The sequence below is a fragment of the Bos mutus genome, chromosome 17 (genome assembly GCF_027580195.1).
Source record: "Bos mutus isolate GX-2022 chromosome 17, NWIPB_WYAK_1.1, whole genome shotgun sequence".
Taxonomy (NCBI): domain Eukaryota; kingdom Metazoa; phylum Chordata; class Mammalia; order Artiodactyla; family Bovidae; genus Bos; species Bos mutus.
The window spans coordinates 42,588,922-42,606,394 of NC_091633.1; the positions used below are offsets into that span (position 1 = coordinate 42,588,922).

At 37.0% G+C, this 17,473-nt stretch overlaps 1 protein-coding gene across 3 annotated transcripts in view; it reads left to right on the forward strand.

The window, feature by feature from the left end:
• The window catches only part of INTU (inturned planar cell polarity protein), an 84,397-nt gene that overhangs the window by 53,571 nt on the left and 13,353 nt on the right, over nt 1-17,473 (forward strand). For all 3 annotated transcript variants that reach the window (XM_005904813.2, XM_070386501.1, XM_070386500.1), the window contains exons 9-13: nt 2,232-2,285; nt 9,634-9,696; nt 10,512-10,733; nt 12,229-12,681; nt 13,579-13,676. In XM_005904813.2, coding sequence (XP_005904875.2) covers nt 2,232-2,285; nt 9,634-9,696; nt 10,512-10,733; nt 12,229-12,681; nt 13,579-13,676 — 890 coding nt within the window. The remainder of the gene's footprint in view (nt 1-2,231; nt 2,286-9,633; nt 9,697-10,511; nt 10,734-12,228; nt 12,682-13,578; nt 13,677-17,473) is intronic.

Sequence of the window (17,473 nt, forward strand, 5' to 3'; positions counted from 1 at the left end):
TCTTCTGTGAGAGTAGAGATATAAGACTAAATGTTTTTAGGGGAAGTATATTTAGACTTTGGATATATTAAGATTAAATATTTTCCTTCTAAGAAGTTTAAGACATTTAAAAATACAGGCTACTTCAGTCTTATAAATTCCATGTGAAGGCTTCTTCCTGTATTCAGATTTCTCTTTTATTGACATTATTCCCTTAGCTTAGCATATATTTGATTAAAAGGACTATATACATTTTAAAAATATACTAATTTTTAATTGAAGGATAATTGCTTCACAGTGTTATGTTGGTTTCTGCCACACATCAACATCAATCAGCCATAGGCATACATATGTCCCCTTCCTGTACTCAGATGTGTGCTGTGCTCTGGGAATCCAGAAAAGTCCTTTGGATGCTCACAGTGTAGTTGGGTAGGTGGAACTTCTACACAGGAAACAATGAGGATATAGCTGAGACGTTTTCACATTTTGTAGTCTGGTTAAGAGAATTAAGAATAATATTTTTGGAAAGAGATAGATACGCTCTGATAAAGTGATCTAAAAGTCTCTGATGAATGTAAAGTTTGAAATACATGGTAATCCTTGACGTTTTTGTTTTATCAGCAGACTCGAAGAACTCAAAAGCTTTGCTTTTCCCTTTGACATTTCTTACTGTGATTAAAAACTGTAGGATTTACTGACTATATATATTCCAATGGAAAACAATAAGAAATTTTGTGCCTTGAGAAATCTAGTTAAAAACATATAGGTGTGTGAGGTCGTTTGTACCTGATACATTTTAGGTGGGAATAATTGTTTTTAAGTTGGAGAAAAATATACTTGTTCTGAGTTTAGTATATGGTGAGGTTGCACTTCAGTTTTCTTTCCCAGGTGTTTGAGAATTTCCTTATTTTATATGTCAGACTTTAAAAAAAATTTTTTTTCCCTAAGATACACTGGAGTAATTAAGAGAAAAGATATTTTACTTTTTCTCTTAAGCAGTATGAAGAAACAGTTACAGTCACCTTGTGTTTTAGACTGTAGAGTTCAGTAGCAGGAATAGCAACCTGTTTCACATTTCTGTGATCAGAAATCTTAAGTAGGTAATTTTCTTTTTGTCCTGTAGTTTTTCACAACAGAAACTATACCCACAAAAAGGAGAACATGAAGTATTTGCTAGATGCAGAAAAATGTAGGTCACAAATGAGTAATAAGTCACACTGTGTGAAAAGCATTGAGAGGCATGACTAATGTTTCCAAAGCTTCTGTCATCTCAGTAAGACACAGTTTGTGAAACGGTCCTGCAGAGAGTGCCCTTGGCCTTTAAAAAAATAAAAAACAAGGATTATTTTCCACAAATACCATACACGCTACAAACTTTAACTGTCAATAGTTTTCAGTTTATATATATGCATTACAGATTAAACTTCAGATTAAATATATTCTGCTTTAAATTTTTGAATGCTTTAGGGAAGGACAAATACATGAAAGAGTTCAGGCAAATTCCATAGGAACAGAAGCTAAATCCTAAGTAAGAGATTTTTCTAATAACTCTGTAGGGTGGTTAAACTGTGCCAGGTTCCAGGGGAACACTTGCTTTCATGATTTAATCCATGAATAAAGATTAACAGTCTTTTTATACAAAAGAGTTTAAAGGCAAGAGACAGGGAAGAATGTTGATATTTTCCGAGATCGAACTGTTGAGAAATATATAGAAAATAGAAAAATAATTCATAATAGATTGGCTATATCAAGATTGATTTATTTTACTCTTAAGATTTTTATAGGTTAAAATTTTTTCTGACAAAACTGTAAAGCAGCTTTGTAACTTCATAAATTAGTTTGTATTGAATACAGAGTGAAGCCCATTTTGCAATAATTAAGATGTAAGTGAAAAATGCCTATATGTAAAATACACTGATTTTATTTTTGTAATTGCAAAGCTTAAAAGCAAGATGTTCCATTTTGGGACATTCCTTAAATAACACAAAGGAGAGAGAGATATTTATTTACTTCTTCAAGTAATTATTGGAGGACGAAATGGCAACCCACTCCATTATTCTTGCCTGGAGAATCCCATGGACAGAGGAGCCTGGTGGCCATAGTCCATGGGGTCACAAAGAGTCAGATACAACTGAAGCAACTTAGCACACACAAGTAATTAAGCACTTTTATATGGCCAGTACTAAAAAATAAGTAATATAAATTAAATGTTTGTGTTACAGTTTTTTTTTTGTTTTTTTTTTTCCGTATAGTTGGAATTAGACACAGCATTGAGTGACTTGGAGGCCGCAGACTTTGCAGAACTGGTAAGAGAAGCAGTGGATTTTAGGAAAAGTTGTTTATTTCTTATTTTGTAAATCAGTCATTATTCTAAGTATTTTCCAAGGAGGCATGTAATAATCATTATATGCAGTATCATTTATAACTGGGCTTTGAAAGAAAGACCATATATGTTATAGTGCTCAGTAGTATGGTTTTTAATCATTTAAAATAGATACATATTTCCTAGCTCTGTCTAGTGAAATATATTTCCTAGCTCTGTCCACTAGAGCATCACTAGCACCCAGGCCATTGTGTATAAATAATATTTTTCACTTAAGGCAACCAAGATTGCTATGAGAAATGGCTGAATCCAGATTTAGGGCTGAAAATGTACAAGATAAGCTTGGCAACATCTTGTTATATCAGACATCTAGGAAGCTTTCAAAAATTACTAGGTTTAATTTAAGGTTCAAGTAATTAGGAGACAACTTGAAGAAGCTCCCACTTGAACATCTATAAAGATAATAACTGCATTGGATTGAAAGAGAACCTATCAGTTACAAGTGAGTCAAGAAAATTAACCAATGTCAGTATATGGATCTACTTGGATTCTGATTCAGACAAACAAAATATTTTAAAATGTGTATGAGTCAATCAAGAACACATAAACACAGATAACTGGATATTAGGTGGGAATAATTCCTTAGATGTGGTAATGATATTCTGGGTATGTATTTTTTTTAAAGTTCTTCTGTTTTAGAGATACATTCTAAAGTAGTTACAGATGAAATGATACAACATCTGGAATTGATTTAGAAATAATTCATCAGGGAGAGGGAGGAAGGAGAGAGATGAAACAATGTTAGCCACGTACTGGTCTTTGTTGAAGCTGGGTGTTGATGGGTACCTAGGAGCTAATATATTATTCTATTCTATTCTATTATTCTATTCTAATATATTATTCTATTATTCTGTTCTATTAGTATATGCTAATGTTTTCAGTAATGAACGTTTTTTTTAAAGTAAATGGGACATTAGGAAGTAGAAGCAGTGAGGCTGGGTCATTCTTTAGCAGATTGCTGTTGAAAGTGGGGAGAGGTGGTTCACTTGAAAGGTGGCTTAGTCTTAGCTAAGATCCAGAGCAAATGGAAGGGTATTTTGTTTGTAAAAAGAGTGGAAATTTAAGCAAGGAGAACTGTTCGTAGGATGTACGTTTTTTCACCAATGGGGAAAAAAAAATTAACTGGATACTAATCATTAGGAGCAGTTTACATCCAAAGTATTAAAATATGTAGGTTTTCAGAACCTAGATTTGTAAGTTTAATTAAAACTCTAACATGTGTGTTCATAGAACATCATTTTAATGAACAGTGGAACTAACTGGTTAGAAAAAGATCTGTTGGGATTCCTTGTCTACAACATCAAGACACAATACACAAAAGAAAAAAGTTGATAAATTGATAATGTAAAATGATATAATTGTTTGGAAAACAGTTTGGAAGTTTCTTAATAAGCTAAACATCTGTACTATGGACATCACTAGATGGTCAATACCAAAATCAGACTGATTATATTCTTTGCAGCCAAAGATGGAGAAGCTCTATAGAGTTAGCAAAAACAAGACCAGGAGCTAACTGTAGCTCAGATCATGAACTCCTTATTGCCCAATTTAGACTTATTGAAGAAAGTAGGGAAAACCACTAGACCATTCAGGTATGACATAAATCAAACCCCTTACGATTACACAGTGGAAGTGACAAATAGATTCCAGGGATTATTAGATCTGATAGAGTGCCAAAGAACTATGGACGGAGGCTTATGACATTGTATAGGAGGCAGTGATCAAGACCATCCCCAAGAAAAAGAAATGCAAAAAGGCAAAATGGTTGTCTGAGGATGTCTTACAAATAGCTGTGAAAAGAAGAGAAGCAAAAGGCAAAGGAGAAAAGATATATCCATTTGAATGCAGAGTTCCAAAGAACAGCAGGGAGAGATAAGAAAGCCTTCCTAAGTGATCAGTGCAAGAAGTAGAGGAAAACAATAAATCTCTTCAAGAAAATTAGAGATACCAAGGAAACATTTCATGCAAAGATGGGCACACAATGAAGGGCAGAAATGGTAGGGACCTAACAGAAGCAGAAGATATTAAGAAGAGGTGGCAAGAATACACAGAAGAGCTATACAAAAAAGATCTTCATGACCCAGATAATCACAATGGTGTGATCACTCACCTAGAGCGAGACATCCTGGAATGCAAAGTCAAGTGGGCCTTAGGAAGCACCACTATGAACTAAGCTAGTCAAGGTGATAGAATTCCAGTTGAGCTATTTCAAATCCTAAAAGATGATGCTGTGAAAGTGCTGCACTCAATATGCCAGCAAATTTGGAAAACTCAGCAGTGGCCACAGGACTGGAAAAGGTCAGTCTTCGTTCCAATCCCTAAGAAAGGCAATGCCAAAGAATGCTCAAACTACTGCACAATTGCACTCATCTCACACGCTAGCAAAGTAATGCTCAAAATTCTCCAAGCCAGGCTTCAACAGTACATGAACCGTGAACTTCCAGATGTTCAAGCTGTATTTAGAAAAGGCAGAGGAACCAGAGATCAAATTGCCAACATCCAATGGATCATCAGAAAACCAAGAGAGTTCCAGAAAAACATCTACTTCTGCTTTATTGACTACGCCAAAGCCTTTGACTGTGTGGATCATAACAAACTGTGTGAAATTCTTAAAGAGATAGGAATACCAGACCACCTTACCTACCTCCTGAGAAATCTGTATGCAGGTCAAGAATCAACAGTTAGAACTGGACATGGAACAACAGACTAGTTCCAAATCAGGAAAGGAGTACCTCAAGACTGTATACTGTCACCCTGATTATTTAACTTATATGCAGAGTACATCATGCAAAATGCAGGGCTAAATGAAGCACAAGCTGGAATCAAGATTGCCAGGAGAAATATCAATAATCTCAGATATGCAGATGACACCACCCTTATGGCGGAAAGCGAAGAACTAAAGAGCCTCTTGATAAAGTGCAAGAGGAGAGTGAAAAAGTTGGCTTAAACCTTAACATTCAGAAAACTAAGATCATGGCATCCGGTCCCATCACTTCATGGCAAATAGATGGGGAAACAATGGAAACAGTGACAGACTTTATTTTTTTGGGCTCCAAAATCACTGTAGATGGTGACTGAAGCCATGAAATTAAAAGACACTTGCTCCTTGAAAGAAAAGTTATGACCAACCTAGATAGCTTATGAAAAAGCAGAGACGTTACTTTGCCAACGAAGGTCTATCTAGTCAAAGCTATGGTTTTTTCCAGTAGTCATGTACGGATGTGAGAGTTGGACCATAAAGAAAGCTGAGCGCCAAAGAATTGATGTTTTTGAACTGTGATGTTGGAGAAGACTCTTGAGAGTCCCTTGGACAGCAAAGAGACCCTACCAGTCCATCCTATAAGAAATCAATCCTGACTATTCATTGGAAGGACTGATGCTGAAGCTGAAACTCCAATACTTTGGCCACCTGATGCAAAGTACTGACTCTTTGGAAAAGACCCTGATGCTGGGAAAGACTGAAGGTGGGAGAAGGGGATGACAGAGGATGAGATGGTTGGATGGCATCACCGACTCAATGGACATGAGTTTGAGTACACTCTGGGAGTTGGTGATGGACCGGGAGGCCTGGCGTGCTACAGTCCATGGCGTTGCAAAGAGTCGGACACGACTGAGCAACTGAACTCAACTCGACTCATTGCTATCTAACTTCCCAAGAGAAATGAAATCTATGTCAATACAAAGACCTGTAAACAAATGTTCATAGCAGCTTAATTTTTAATAGTCAGAGACCATTCAAAGAATCAATGTCCATCAACAAAGTATGATATATATATATGCAATGGAATAATACTCAGCAAAAAAAATTGGCAACAGTTTTGATGTAACTGTTCTATATCTTGATGTTGGTGGCACTTACACATCTGTACACATTTGTCAGAACTGGCAGAATAATTCACAGTTTTATATTAATTAAAAAAAAAGAGGGATCTATTCTAAACGTTTTGTGACATTAAAGATTTAATGTTATATTTTAATTCTGTGTTCTTTAGTGTTTTAAGATTATTATTAAGGTATAATTTATATTAAATAAATTTTTTGTGCCCTTTTATAGCCAGTCCCTTTCCCTACCCCCAGTCCCTGTAACCACTGATCTGTTTACTGTGCACATGGTTTTTGCCTTTTCTGGAATGTCACATAAGTTGAATCATATGGTAAATAATTTGCATCTGACTTTTTTTAATTAGGAAGTTTAAATATTCAGTTTCACAAATATTCCATGAGTACATTCTTATGGGGAAATGCAAACAGCAAACATAAAGCTAGCATTTTGCTTGACCCTCATACATCAAAACCAGCCCTGTTCTCAGAGCTACCCATTGTTATCAGTTGATGGATATTCTTGGTAACCTTGTATTTATGATCTTGCATGGAAGTAATTCTGTCTGAAATGTTCAGTGTAGATGATACTGTCATACTGCTAGTAGGAATATAAATTGATGCAACCTCTCAGGAGAACAATCTGGCAATATACATTAAAAAATATATATCCTCTGGTATAGGAATTCAACCTCCAGGAACTTTTCAACTAAGGAAAATATCAGGGATGTACACAAAGATTTTCTTTCTAAGAATATTCTCCACAGCCTTATTTATACCCTGAAAAATTACTGGAAACAAAATACTACATAAGGGAATCTGTTCAATAATATTGCCATTGAAATAATGTTTAGAAAACTGTCTACTGACATGAAAAAATATTCAAGATCATTTTCTGTGGAAAAAGCAGGGTCCAAGACAACAACTACAGAAACAAACAAAACCCCCAAAATACCAATTGTTGGCAAGAATGTAGAAAAATTGGAAGCCCTGTGCACTGTTGGTGGGAATGCAAAGCAGTGCAAATGTTATAAAACACAGCATGGTGGTCTCCGAAAAAAAATAAAAAACAGAACTACCACATGACCGAGCAGTTGATATACTCAAAAGAATTAAGAGACACTTGCAAACCCACGTTCACAGTAGCATCATTCACAACAGCCAAAAAGAGAAAGCAACCCGCATTCACCAACAGATGAACGAACAGACAGAAATTATGGATAATACATACTGTGAAACATGACTTAGCCCCCCAAAGGAAGTAAATTTTGACATATGCCTCAACAGGGATGAACCCAGAGGACACCACAACACAAGCACATCACAAAGGCGAACAAGCCCATCACAACAGGATAAAATAGTGCACGATTTCCCCATTGTTGTTGTTTACTCACTCAGTCGTGTCCAGCTCTTTGTGACTCCATGGATCGTACCCCATCACACTCCTCTGTCCATGGGATTTCCCAGGCAAGAATGTAGGAGATGCCTAAAGTAGTCATATTCATAAAAACAAAGTAGAAGAGTGAGTGTCAGGGGCTGGGGGAAGGAAGGGCGATGGAGAGTTGTTGTTTTATAGATACTAAGTTTCAGTTTTGCAAGAGGAAAAAGTTCTGATTTGGTTGCGAACAGTGTGAATTGTGCATAATGCTATTGAGCTGTACATTTAACAGTTATTAAGACAGTAAATTTTGTTATGTATATTTCACCATGTAAAATTTTTTAATTAAAATTCTTTCTAAAAGTTTAACTACAGTGAAGCCAAAGAGCTTCCATACCCTCAAAAAGCTTCCAATAAATTTATTAACACCTCATTCTTAAGTGTGAGGACAGTAAAGCATCACAGGAAATATCTTTGACATAAAAGCAGTCAAAACAAATGAACAAGGATGAGTTTGACTTCTTTCACGTAGCATAATTTATTTGAGATTCATTCATTGTCTGTATCAGTAGTTCAGTTCTTTTTACTGCATACAGTAGTCCATTCCCCAGTTGAGGGATATTTAGGTTATTTCAAGTTTTCCTTAGGTTTTGTTGTGTTGTTTTTTAATTATAAAAGTAATGCATGCATATTGGGTTAAAAAAAAAATGCAAGCATGATTACTAAAAACACATATCCTCCTTCCTCATCCCTCTCCACCAGTTCCATCCCCAGTTGTAACTGCTCCAACAGTTTGGAATGTATTCTTCCAGACTCTTTTCTGTACACATACATGAAAGTGAAAGTGTTAGTTGCTTAGTTGTGTCCGACTCTTTGCGACCCCATGCCAGGCTCTTCTGTCCATGGAATTCTCCAGGCAAGAATACTGCAGTGGGTTGCCATTCCCTTCTCCAGGAGATCTTCCTGATCCAGGAATTGAACCTGGGCCTCCTGCATTGCAGGCAGATTTTTTTACCGTCTGAGCCACTGGGGAAGCCCATACATACCCCTGTACAAGCCAATACATATGTATATAACCAGGTGGTGCTAGTGGTAAAGAACCCGCCTTCCAGTGCAGGAGACCTAAGAGATGTGGGTTCAATCCCTGGGTTGGGAAGATCCCCTGGAGGAGGGCATGCCATACACATATTACATATATATATGGGCTTCTCCAGTGGTTCAGATGCTAAAGAATCTGCCTGCAATGCAGGAGACCTGGGTTCAGTCCCTGGGTTGGAAAGATCCCTGGGAGAAGGGAATGGCTACCCACTCCAGTATTATTGCTTGGAGAACTGCATGGACAGAGGAACCTGGTGGGCTACAGTCTATGGATCGCACAGAGTAGACGCACTGAGCGACTTAGCACACATGCATGCCTATATATACACACATACATACACATACCATTGGGGGTGCTATTTTTTTATTAGAAATTCTAAACTTTTTATACAAAAACCTTGTCTTGTTCAAGTATTTCTGTAGATTTATAAAAGAGGAATTACTCAAAGGGTATGTGTATTTAATTTTTTTTACATACTATTAAACCCCAAATATGTTGTACCAGTTTGTACTTTCAAAAATAGTATATGGTAATATCAAATATTTTAGATGATCCCTTTCAATCCCTCTTAGGGTAACAAACATTATGTTCTACTCTTAGGTGTCTCTATTCAACAGTATTTTATAAGAATCAAAAATAAGGTTGTTTTCAGTCAAAAATAAATACATAGGCACCTTATGCCTCAATACAAGGACCTATGTTCAGCAAACTGTATTCATTATCTTGTAATAACCTATAAAGGAAAAGAATCTGAAAAAGAATGTATGTGTGTATGTGTAACTGAACCACCTTACTGTACATCTGAAACTGTAAATCAACTGTGCTTCCATAATAAATAAATAAATACCAAAAAGGAGAAACTTCAGTTACTAAGGGATGTAATGTCCATTATAACTGTTGTAGCTTAACTAGGATATTTTTTAAATCATAAAAAATATATATACATATATAAATCCACTGTGGTTTTTCCCCCAGTCTGAGGATTACTATGACATGAGACGGCTATATACAATTTTGGGGTCTTCTCTATTTTACAAGGTAAGTTAAGCTTGACTTTTAAATGTTGTACTGTTCTGTGAACAAACCTAAATTTTCTCAAACTCTTACAGACATGAAAAATGCATTTATCTCTTTTCCTCTGAATGTAGGTACAATAAAATCTGGATCTTAAAACAAGACTTATACCTAATATTTATAAATACATTAAATATTTCAGTTTCATTTCATTTTAAAGCATTTACAAATTTGTAAGAAAGAAACAGTACTCAAAAGAATCAAGTGTATATGAGAAAAGAGCAATACTTTATTTCCTTTTGCAGTTGTGTAGAATTTTCCCTTATCTTCGAAAAGTAACTGTATCTTATTGATAAATTTTCTAAAATGAGGTAGTTAACTTCCATGTAAAGCAAGTTAAGTTTCAATTTAATTCAAAGTTTCAATTCATCAAATGAATTTAAGTATTTTAATTTTGTATATTTTTAAGCACAGAATTAAACATATTGAAAGAGAATCAGACAATACAGAACTGTAAGTGTGAAAAGTCTCGCCCCACCTCAACTCATACTTCTCTGCTTTTCACCTTCAGAATTCAGTTCTTTGTAATTTTGCCAAATTCTCAGACTAATGCTACTTAGAGGTGATCCTGCTTTATGCTAAAGTCTATTACAGACCTAAGTTATTATACATACTTGATGAATAGTTGAAAGAAAACATTTTTGTTATTTCTTTATTCCACTTAAAACTGGAATATTTTAAACCAACTGAAGAAATACCTGTAAAACTCTAAAAAATATATTATAGGATTATTGCTCTATGTCACTAATCAACTTCTATTTTCTGTGGTTCAATTTAAGGGGTATTTGATATGCAGTCATTTGCCTAAGGATGATCTTATTGATATTGCTGTATACTGTCGCCACTATTGCCTATTGCCTTTGGCAGCAAAACAGAGAATTGGTCAGTTGGTAATATGGAGGGAAGTATTTCCTCGACATCACCTCCAGCCTTCTGCAGACTCAAACACTGAAGTCTTTCAGGAACCCGAAGGGAGATATTTTTTGCTAATCGTTGGCTTGGTAAGTTTACCTTCGTTTCTTTCTTGGGTTTGTTTGTTTTTGCCATTTACTGATTGTCTAAATAAATATACAAAAATGATCATTTAAAATTATAAGCATGTCAAATACTAGTATTCAAAAAAGTTACTCTCCTTTATTTCTTTTATTTTATATCCATTTAATACTCATAAAGAAATGGTAATGAACCCCAAGATAAGATTTTAGCAGGTTCTTAAGATTTTTTTGTTCCCATTTCTTTAAAACCAGAGGTTTTATCTTCTAGTTTGTTTTGGGAAATAGAAAGACATGAAAAGGATATAGAATCAGAAATGATAAATATGTGATTGAAAATGAAAGGATACCACGGATGAAGGCTCTTTGAAGGCTACCTTAGGGGAGTCCATGTGCCAGAAGTGGCAGCTGATGGTGTATCAGGATAAGGCAGTGTGAGATTTGTTTTCAAGGGTCATCAAGTAGCCTTGAGGATAACTAAGAAGAGGAGGGAGGAGTTTTTAATAACCATCACATAATTATGCCACATGCCCATATCTGTTTGTTGTTCAGTCGCTAAGTCATGTCTGACTCTTTGCCACCCCATAGCTGCAGCATGCCAGGCTTCCCTGTCCTTCAGTATCTCCTGGAGTTTGCTCAAACTCATGTCTATTGAGTTAGTAATGCCATCCAACCATCTCATCGTCTGTCGTGCCCTTCTCTTCCTGTCCTCAAACCTTCCTAGCATCAAGGTATTTTCGAATGAGTTGGCTGTTTGCATCAGGTGGCTGAAGTATTGGAGCTTCAGCATCAGTCCTTCCAATGAATGCTCAGGGTTAATTTCCTTTAGGATTAGACTGGTTTACTGTCTCCTTGCTGTCGAAAGGGCTCTCAAGAGTCTTCTCCAGCACCACAATTTGAAAGCATCAGTTCTTTAGCACTGTTTAGTATTCATAAATTTATGCATGCCTGTTACATACATATATTTTCATGTAGCTAAACATGTATTAGCATAGACATTACTTTGCCAACAAAGGTCCTTCTAGTCAAGGCTATGGTTTTTCCAGTGGTCATGTATGAATGTGAGAGTTGGACTATGAAGAAAGCTGAGCAACGAAGAATTGATGCTTTTGAACTGTGGTGTTGGAGAAGACTCTTGAGAGTCCCTTGGACTGCAAAGAGATCCAGCCAGTCCATTCTGAAGGAGATCAGCCCTGAGATTTCTTTGGAGGGAATGATGCTGAAGCTGAAACTCCAGTACTTTGGCCACCTCATGTGAAGAGTTGACTCATTGGAAAAGACTCTGATGCTGGGAGGGATTGGGAGCAGGAGAAGAAGGGGACGGCAGAGGATGAGATGGCTGGATGGCATCACTGACTCAATGGACATGAGTCTGAGTGAACTCCGGGAGTTGGTGATGGACAGGGAGGCCTGCCGTGCTGCGATTCATGGGGTCGCAAAGAGTCAGACACGACTGAGCGACTGAACTGAACTGAAACCTGTATTAATTTTTTTTTTCTTATAGAGACATTACATGTTATGTGTACTATTAGAAGCTGGAGGCTGTGCATCCAGAGCCATTGGGAATCCTGGACCAGATTGTATATATGTGGATCAGGTCAAAACAACTCTTCACCAGCTGGAAGGGGTAGATTCCCGCATAAATGAACGGCTAGCTTCTTCTCCAACCCCCTGCTTGTCTTGTGCTGACTGGTTCCTCGCTGGGTCACATGAAAAATTAGATAATTTAACCACCTCACCTATCCTCAGTAGGCTGCACGGTGCTTCCAGGGTCGCAACCTCTCCAACATGCAGAAGAACTCTTTTCAGTGACTATTCCTTAAAGACACGTAAGCCCAGTCCATCCCGAAGTGGAGGGCCTGACAGTGGTCTTGAAGGTGAAGGTGTCGGTCTGAGCCCCCACACTACGGAATCTCAGGGTTCTCATGGTTCAGAAGAAACTGGGGCCTTGCTTAAGGTATGTGTTCATTCCTATGTGTACATTCTAGGAGCTAAACTGTCTCTCCAGTCCTTATTTGTAATTTCAAGGGAATTTTTAATGACAAACCCGTCTTCATTTGTACTAGTGGTGGTTTTTGTCACTGTTGGCAAACCAATGACTTAGGGCCAAGAGAGAAAGAAATACCAAGTAATAAAACATTGGAGAACTGTCACATCCTTGCACATGTGTTACTGCGGTTCCTGCTAGCATAGGATAAGCCAAGAGGTACAAGTTAGCATTTAAAATGTTTAAAGGAAATGTTGGCAGGAAGGGGGACCCCTTCCAGGGTCCAAGAGGGGGCTCTTGTCTAACACCTGGAGATGAATTGTCTGAAGAGACACATGCTGATGAAATAAGAGACTTTACTGGAAAGGGGCTCCCTGACAGAGAACAGCAGGCAGCAGGGTAAGGGAACCCAGGGAGCACTTCTCTGCCACATGTTTTGCAGTCTCAGGTTTTATGATGTTGGGGTTGGTTTCCGGGTTGTCTCTGGTCAGTCATTCTAACTCAGGATCCTTCCTGGTGGCGTGTATATCACTCAGCCAAGATGGATTCCAGCAGGGATTCTGGGATGTTGGTAGGACATATGGACTGGTGTCTCCTCTCTCCTTTTGACCTTTCCCAAATTCTTCCAGTTGGTGGTAGCCTGTCACTTCTGCATTCCTTACTAGGACCCCTCTTGTCAGATAACTCATGCAAGTAGTTAACTACTGTTGTCTGGCCAGGGTGGGTGGTTTTGATCAGCCATTCTCCTAACAGAAACATTGAAAAATAATAAGTAGTTCTCCTTGAAAGATTTCTAGTTTTACATTATATCTTCTGTTTGATTTCCATTCTTAGATATAAACAGATCTACTTAATAATACTTTTCAGGTCACTAAAAAGAAGTCTGCTGTTCCAAATCCATTTCATTTGGGGAACCTGAAAAAGGACCTTTCAGAAAAAGAACTGGATATATATAACACAGTAAAGTAAGACACTTCCTTGTTTCATTCTTTTTCACTTAACTCTCTGTCTTCGAGGAAATTTTACAGTGAAAAAGTGCAGTTCCATAACATATAGATTTTATTCAGCAAATATGATATGTCTTCTATATGAAGGAAGATAGCTATGCTATTTCCCTGATATTTTTCATTGTGCGTATAAGAAACATAAGAAATAAAAAAGACAAAGTAGTATTTCAAAATGTAAAAGTTTCCATTTATGTCTCTTCCACAGGTAGCCTCCCTTTTGTGTGTCTAATTTTTAAATTAGTTTACTGTTTTTAGACTCTCATGGATGCTGTGGTTTTATAGATACTCCTTAGCTCTGAGTACTCATTCCCAGTGCTTGAGAGTGTTGGTTGCTAATGGCTCATAGTGAAGTCCCCCTACCCTGGCCTTGTCCAACTTGGAAGTTTATTAACTCCGCCAATCTTACAACCTCTCCCTAGGAGTAACATCTAATGACTAATCGATAAGTGAGTACAGGCTTAGCCCCTATTAAATTCAACAAAACTCTGAAAAGCCATCCATGAAAAGCCATCCAAGTTTCAAACATCCTGGCAGTATCTGCTGAGTCCTCCAGTCCTCAACTGGAGCTCAGTTCAGCTTTTCCCTCTGCTCAGTCCTGCTTCCTTCTTGCTTACCCCCACAGCTATTGTCCCCAAAAGTCCTCCCTAATAAACTTCCTCCCTGCATATCTCCCTATCAGAGTCTAGAGCCAGGGAATTGACCTATGACACCCTTTTTAGGAAATAGGTAAAAGTAAATAGGGAATTCTGATGTGAAAGGTGCTGAGTGGGAGGAGCATGTTTAGAACTTAATCTGTCTATAATTATTAAAATATGAACTGTTAAAAATTCACTTCTTGTTGTGCAGCAGCTATTATGTGGTGACTTGCAGGGCTTCCTTCCTAAGCTTTGTATGGTATTATGATAGCATGCATCAGAGAAGGCAATGGCACGCCATTCCAGTACTCTTCTTGCCTAGAAAATCCTATGGATGGAGGAGCCTGGTGGGCTGCAATCCATGGGGTTGCTAAGAGTCAGACTCGACTGAGCGACTTCACTTTCACTTTTCACTTTCACACATTGGAGAAGGAAATGGCAACCCACTCCAGTGTTCTTGCCTGGAGAATCCCAGGGATAGGGGAGCCTGGTGGGCTGCCGTCTATGGGGTCGCACAGAGTCGGACACGACTGAAGTGACTTAGCAGCAGCAGCAGCAGCAGCAGCACACTTTCATTAGAGCAAGCAGACATGTACAAATCGAATTCACATTAAAAGAAAAAAAAAGCTGTTCAATATTACTCGGACATAAAAAGGAACACATTTGAATCAGTTCTGGTGAGGTGGATGAACCTACAGCCTGTTATACAGAGTGAAGTAAGTCAGAAAGAGAAAAACAAATATTGGGGATTTCCCTGGTGGTCCAGTGACGAAGACTCTGTGCTCCCAATGCAGGGGGGCCTGGATTCGGTCCCTGGTCAGGGAACTAGATCCCACATGTCACAGCTGAAGATCCTGCATGCCGCAACAAAGACCCAGTGCTAACAAATAAATAAATTTTTAAAAATATTGTATATTAACACATATATATGGAATCTAAAAAAACAGTACTGATGAACCTATTTGTAGGGAAGGCCTAGAGACACAGACATAGAGAACAGATTTATGGATACAGCGGGAGAAGAGGGTGGGACGAACTGAGAGAGTAGCATGGAAATATATACATCACCATGTGTAAAAATACGTAGCTAGTGGGAAGTTGCTGTTTAACACAGGGAGCTCAACGCAGCACTCTGTGACAACCTAGAGGGGTAGGATAAGGTGAGGGGCTGGGAAGAAGTGAGGGGACATATGTATACTTAGGGCTGATTCACATCGTTGTATGGCAGAAACCAACACAACATTGTAAAACAATTACCCTCCAATTAAAAATAAATTTTTAAAAAGACATTTTAGAGCTACCACCTTCTTAATCATTGAAATGTTTTATATTAAGTTCATATATATGTTTCACAGAGTTGTCAGGAAAAACTTTTTTCATAAAGTCAGGGCAAAAACAAGGTAATTTGTCTTCATAAAATAATGCATTGAAAATCTAACGTGTTAAAATTTGGAATTTAATGTGATGTTTAATATATTATATTCACTAAAAGTTTATAACACATTTTAACATCTGAAAAAATAAATTCTTCTGCAATGAAAAAAAAAATATTTAGTAGTTAAAGAAAATTAGTTATTTTAAAAAACAAAAATATTTTTTAAACAAAGAAATCTAAATCAAACCTCTGGTGGAAGCCTGTAATAACTTCCCAATCCCTAATCTTCCATTTAACAAAAACTACTGCTCTGAATTTTTATTACCTCTGTATATTATTTTAATATGTATGTATATATATGTTATTTGGGCTTTATATCTTGGAAAATATTTTTTCCAAGTTTATAGCTTAACAAAAGGTTATATTGTAACAATATAAATTTATAATTGTTTTTAAACATAAATTAATATGTGATGTAAATCATAGGCTCTCCTATTTAAAAGGATGCTACAGAGGCATATTTATTCTCCTTACTGACATGGAAAGATGTTCAAACTATATAGTTAATTTAAAAAGTGTGATATAGACCGGGGTGTAATATACTATCCTAATTTGTTTTGTAAAATAAAAATATATAATATACTAAATAATATGTGGAAAATATTCCACTCAGTAAACAAGTCTTATCCATTCTGCATTCTAGTAATTCTTGAATCCACCCAGCACCTAATAATTGTACCCTAGTTCAAGCTCCTGTTCTCTCACCTGGTTATACTGCAACCAGTTCTCAATTCCCATCCTATCCTGAATCTATCCTCTGCTATAGGAGTGACCTTTCTGAAGAACAAATCCGATTTAATCTGCATGTTTTAAAAATAAATACTTGTCCTTCCATTGGGTAATTGCTTATTTGATGATTGTTAAACTTTCAGTTTATACACTGAGTGAGTTAATATACACTGAGTTAATTTATGATTTTCAAGAACCAGAGGTGCTCATTGTGTTGTGGGATTGTTCTGAGAGAAAACTAAAGAAGTTAATATAAATTTTAATTCTAAACCTCCCTAAATATGAACATTACTAATAACTTTTTAAAAGAATCATTCCTTTTCTGTACCTTTTCTTGAATATGAAAACCTCAGAATTAAATGGTATGTTTTCAATTATTTTCTTTTTGAATAATTACAGTTTTTGTATTTTGATTATTTTTTACTTAATTGAAAAAATACCAGCCACCAGTTGTTAATGAACCCACCACCCTATGGAAAAGTATGAGAAAAATTTATAGATGATCTCCTTCCCTGCCTATCTTTGGCCTCTCTAAAGAAAACCAAAACCATTAGTTAGTGATAAAAAGTTATTCTGATCTTGCTGCCTAATTAACAGTTTAACAGGAGGCGCTGATGGGGGATTTTGGTCCATATGTTTACAGACTGACAATCAGGAAAAAGCAAGGTGTAGTAGAGCAGGCCTCAGAATCAGCTAAGCTCTGACACTGAGCTGTGTGACCTCAAACAAGTTAATCCAAGTCCTCTGAACATTGATTTTGGTTAAAATGAGGATGAAGTGAAGTTGCTCAGTTGTGTCTGACTCTTTGTGACCCTGTGGACTATAGCCTACCAGGCTCCTCTGTCCATGGGGTTTTCCAAGCAAGAGTACTGGAGTGGATTGCCATTTCCTTCTCTAGGGGATCTTCCTGACCCAGGGATTGAACCCAGGTCTCCCACACTGTAGGCAGGTGCTTT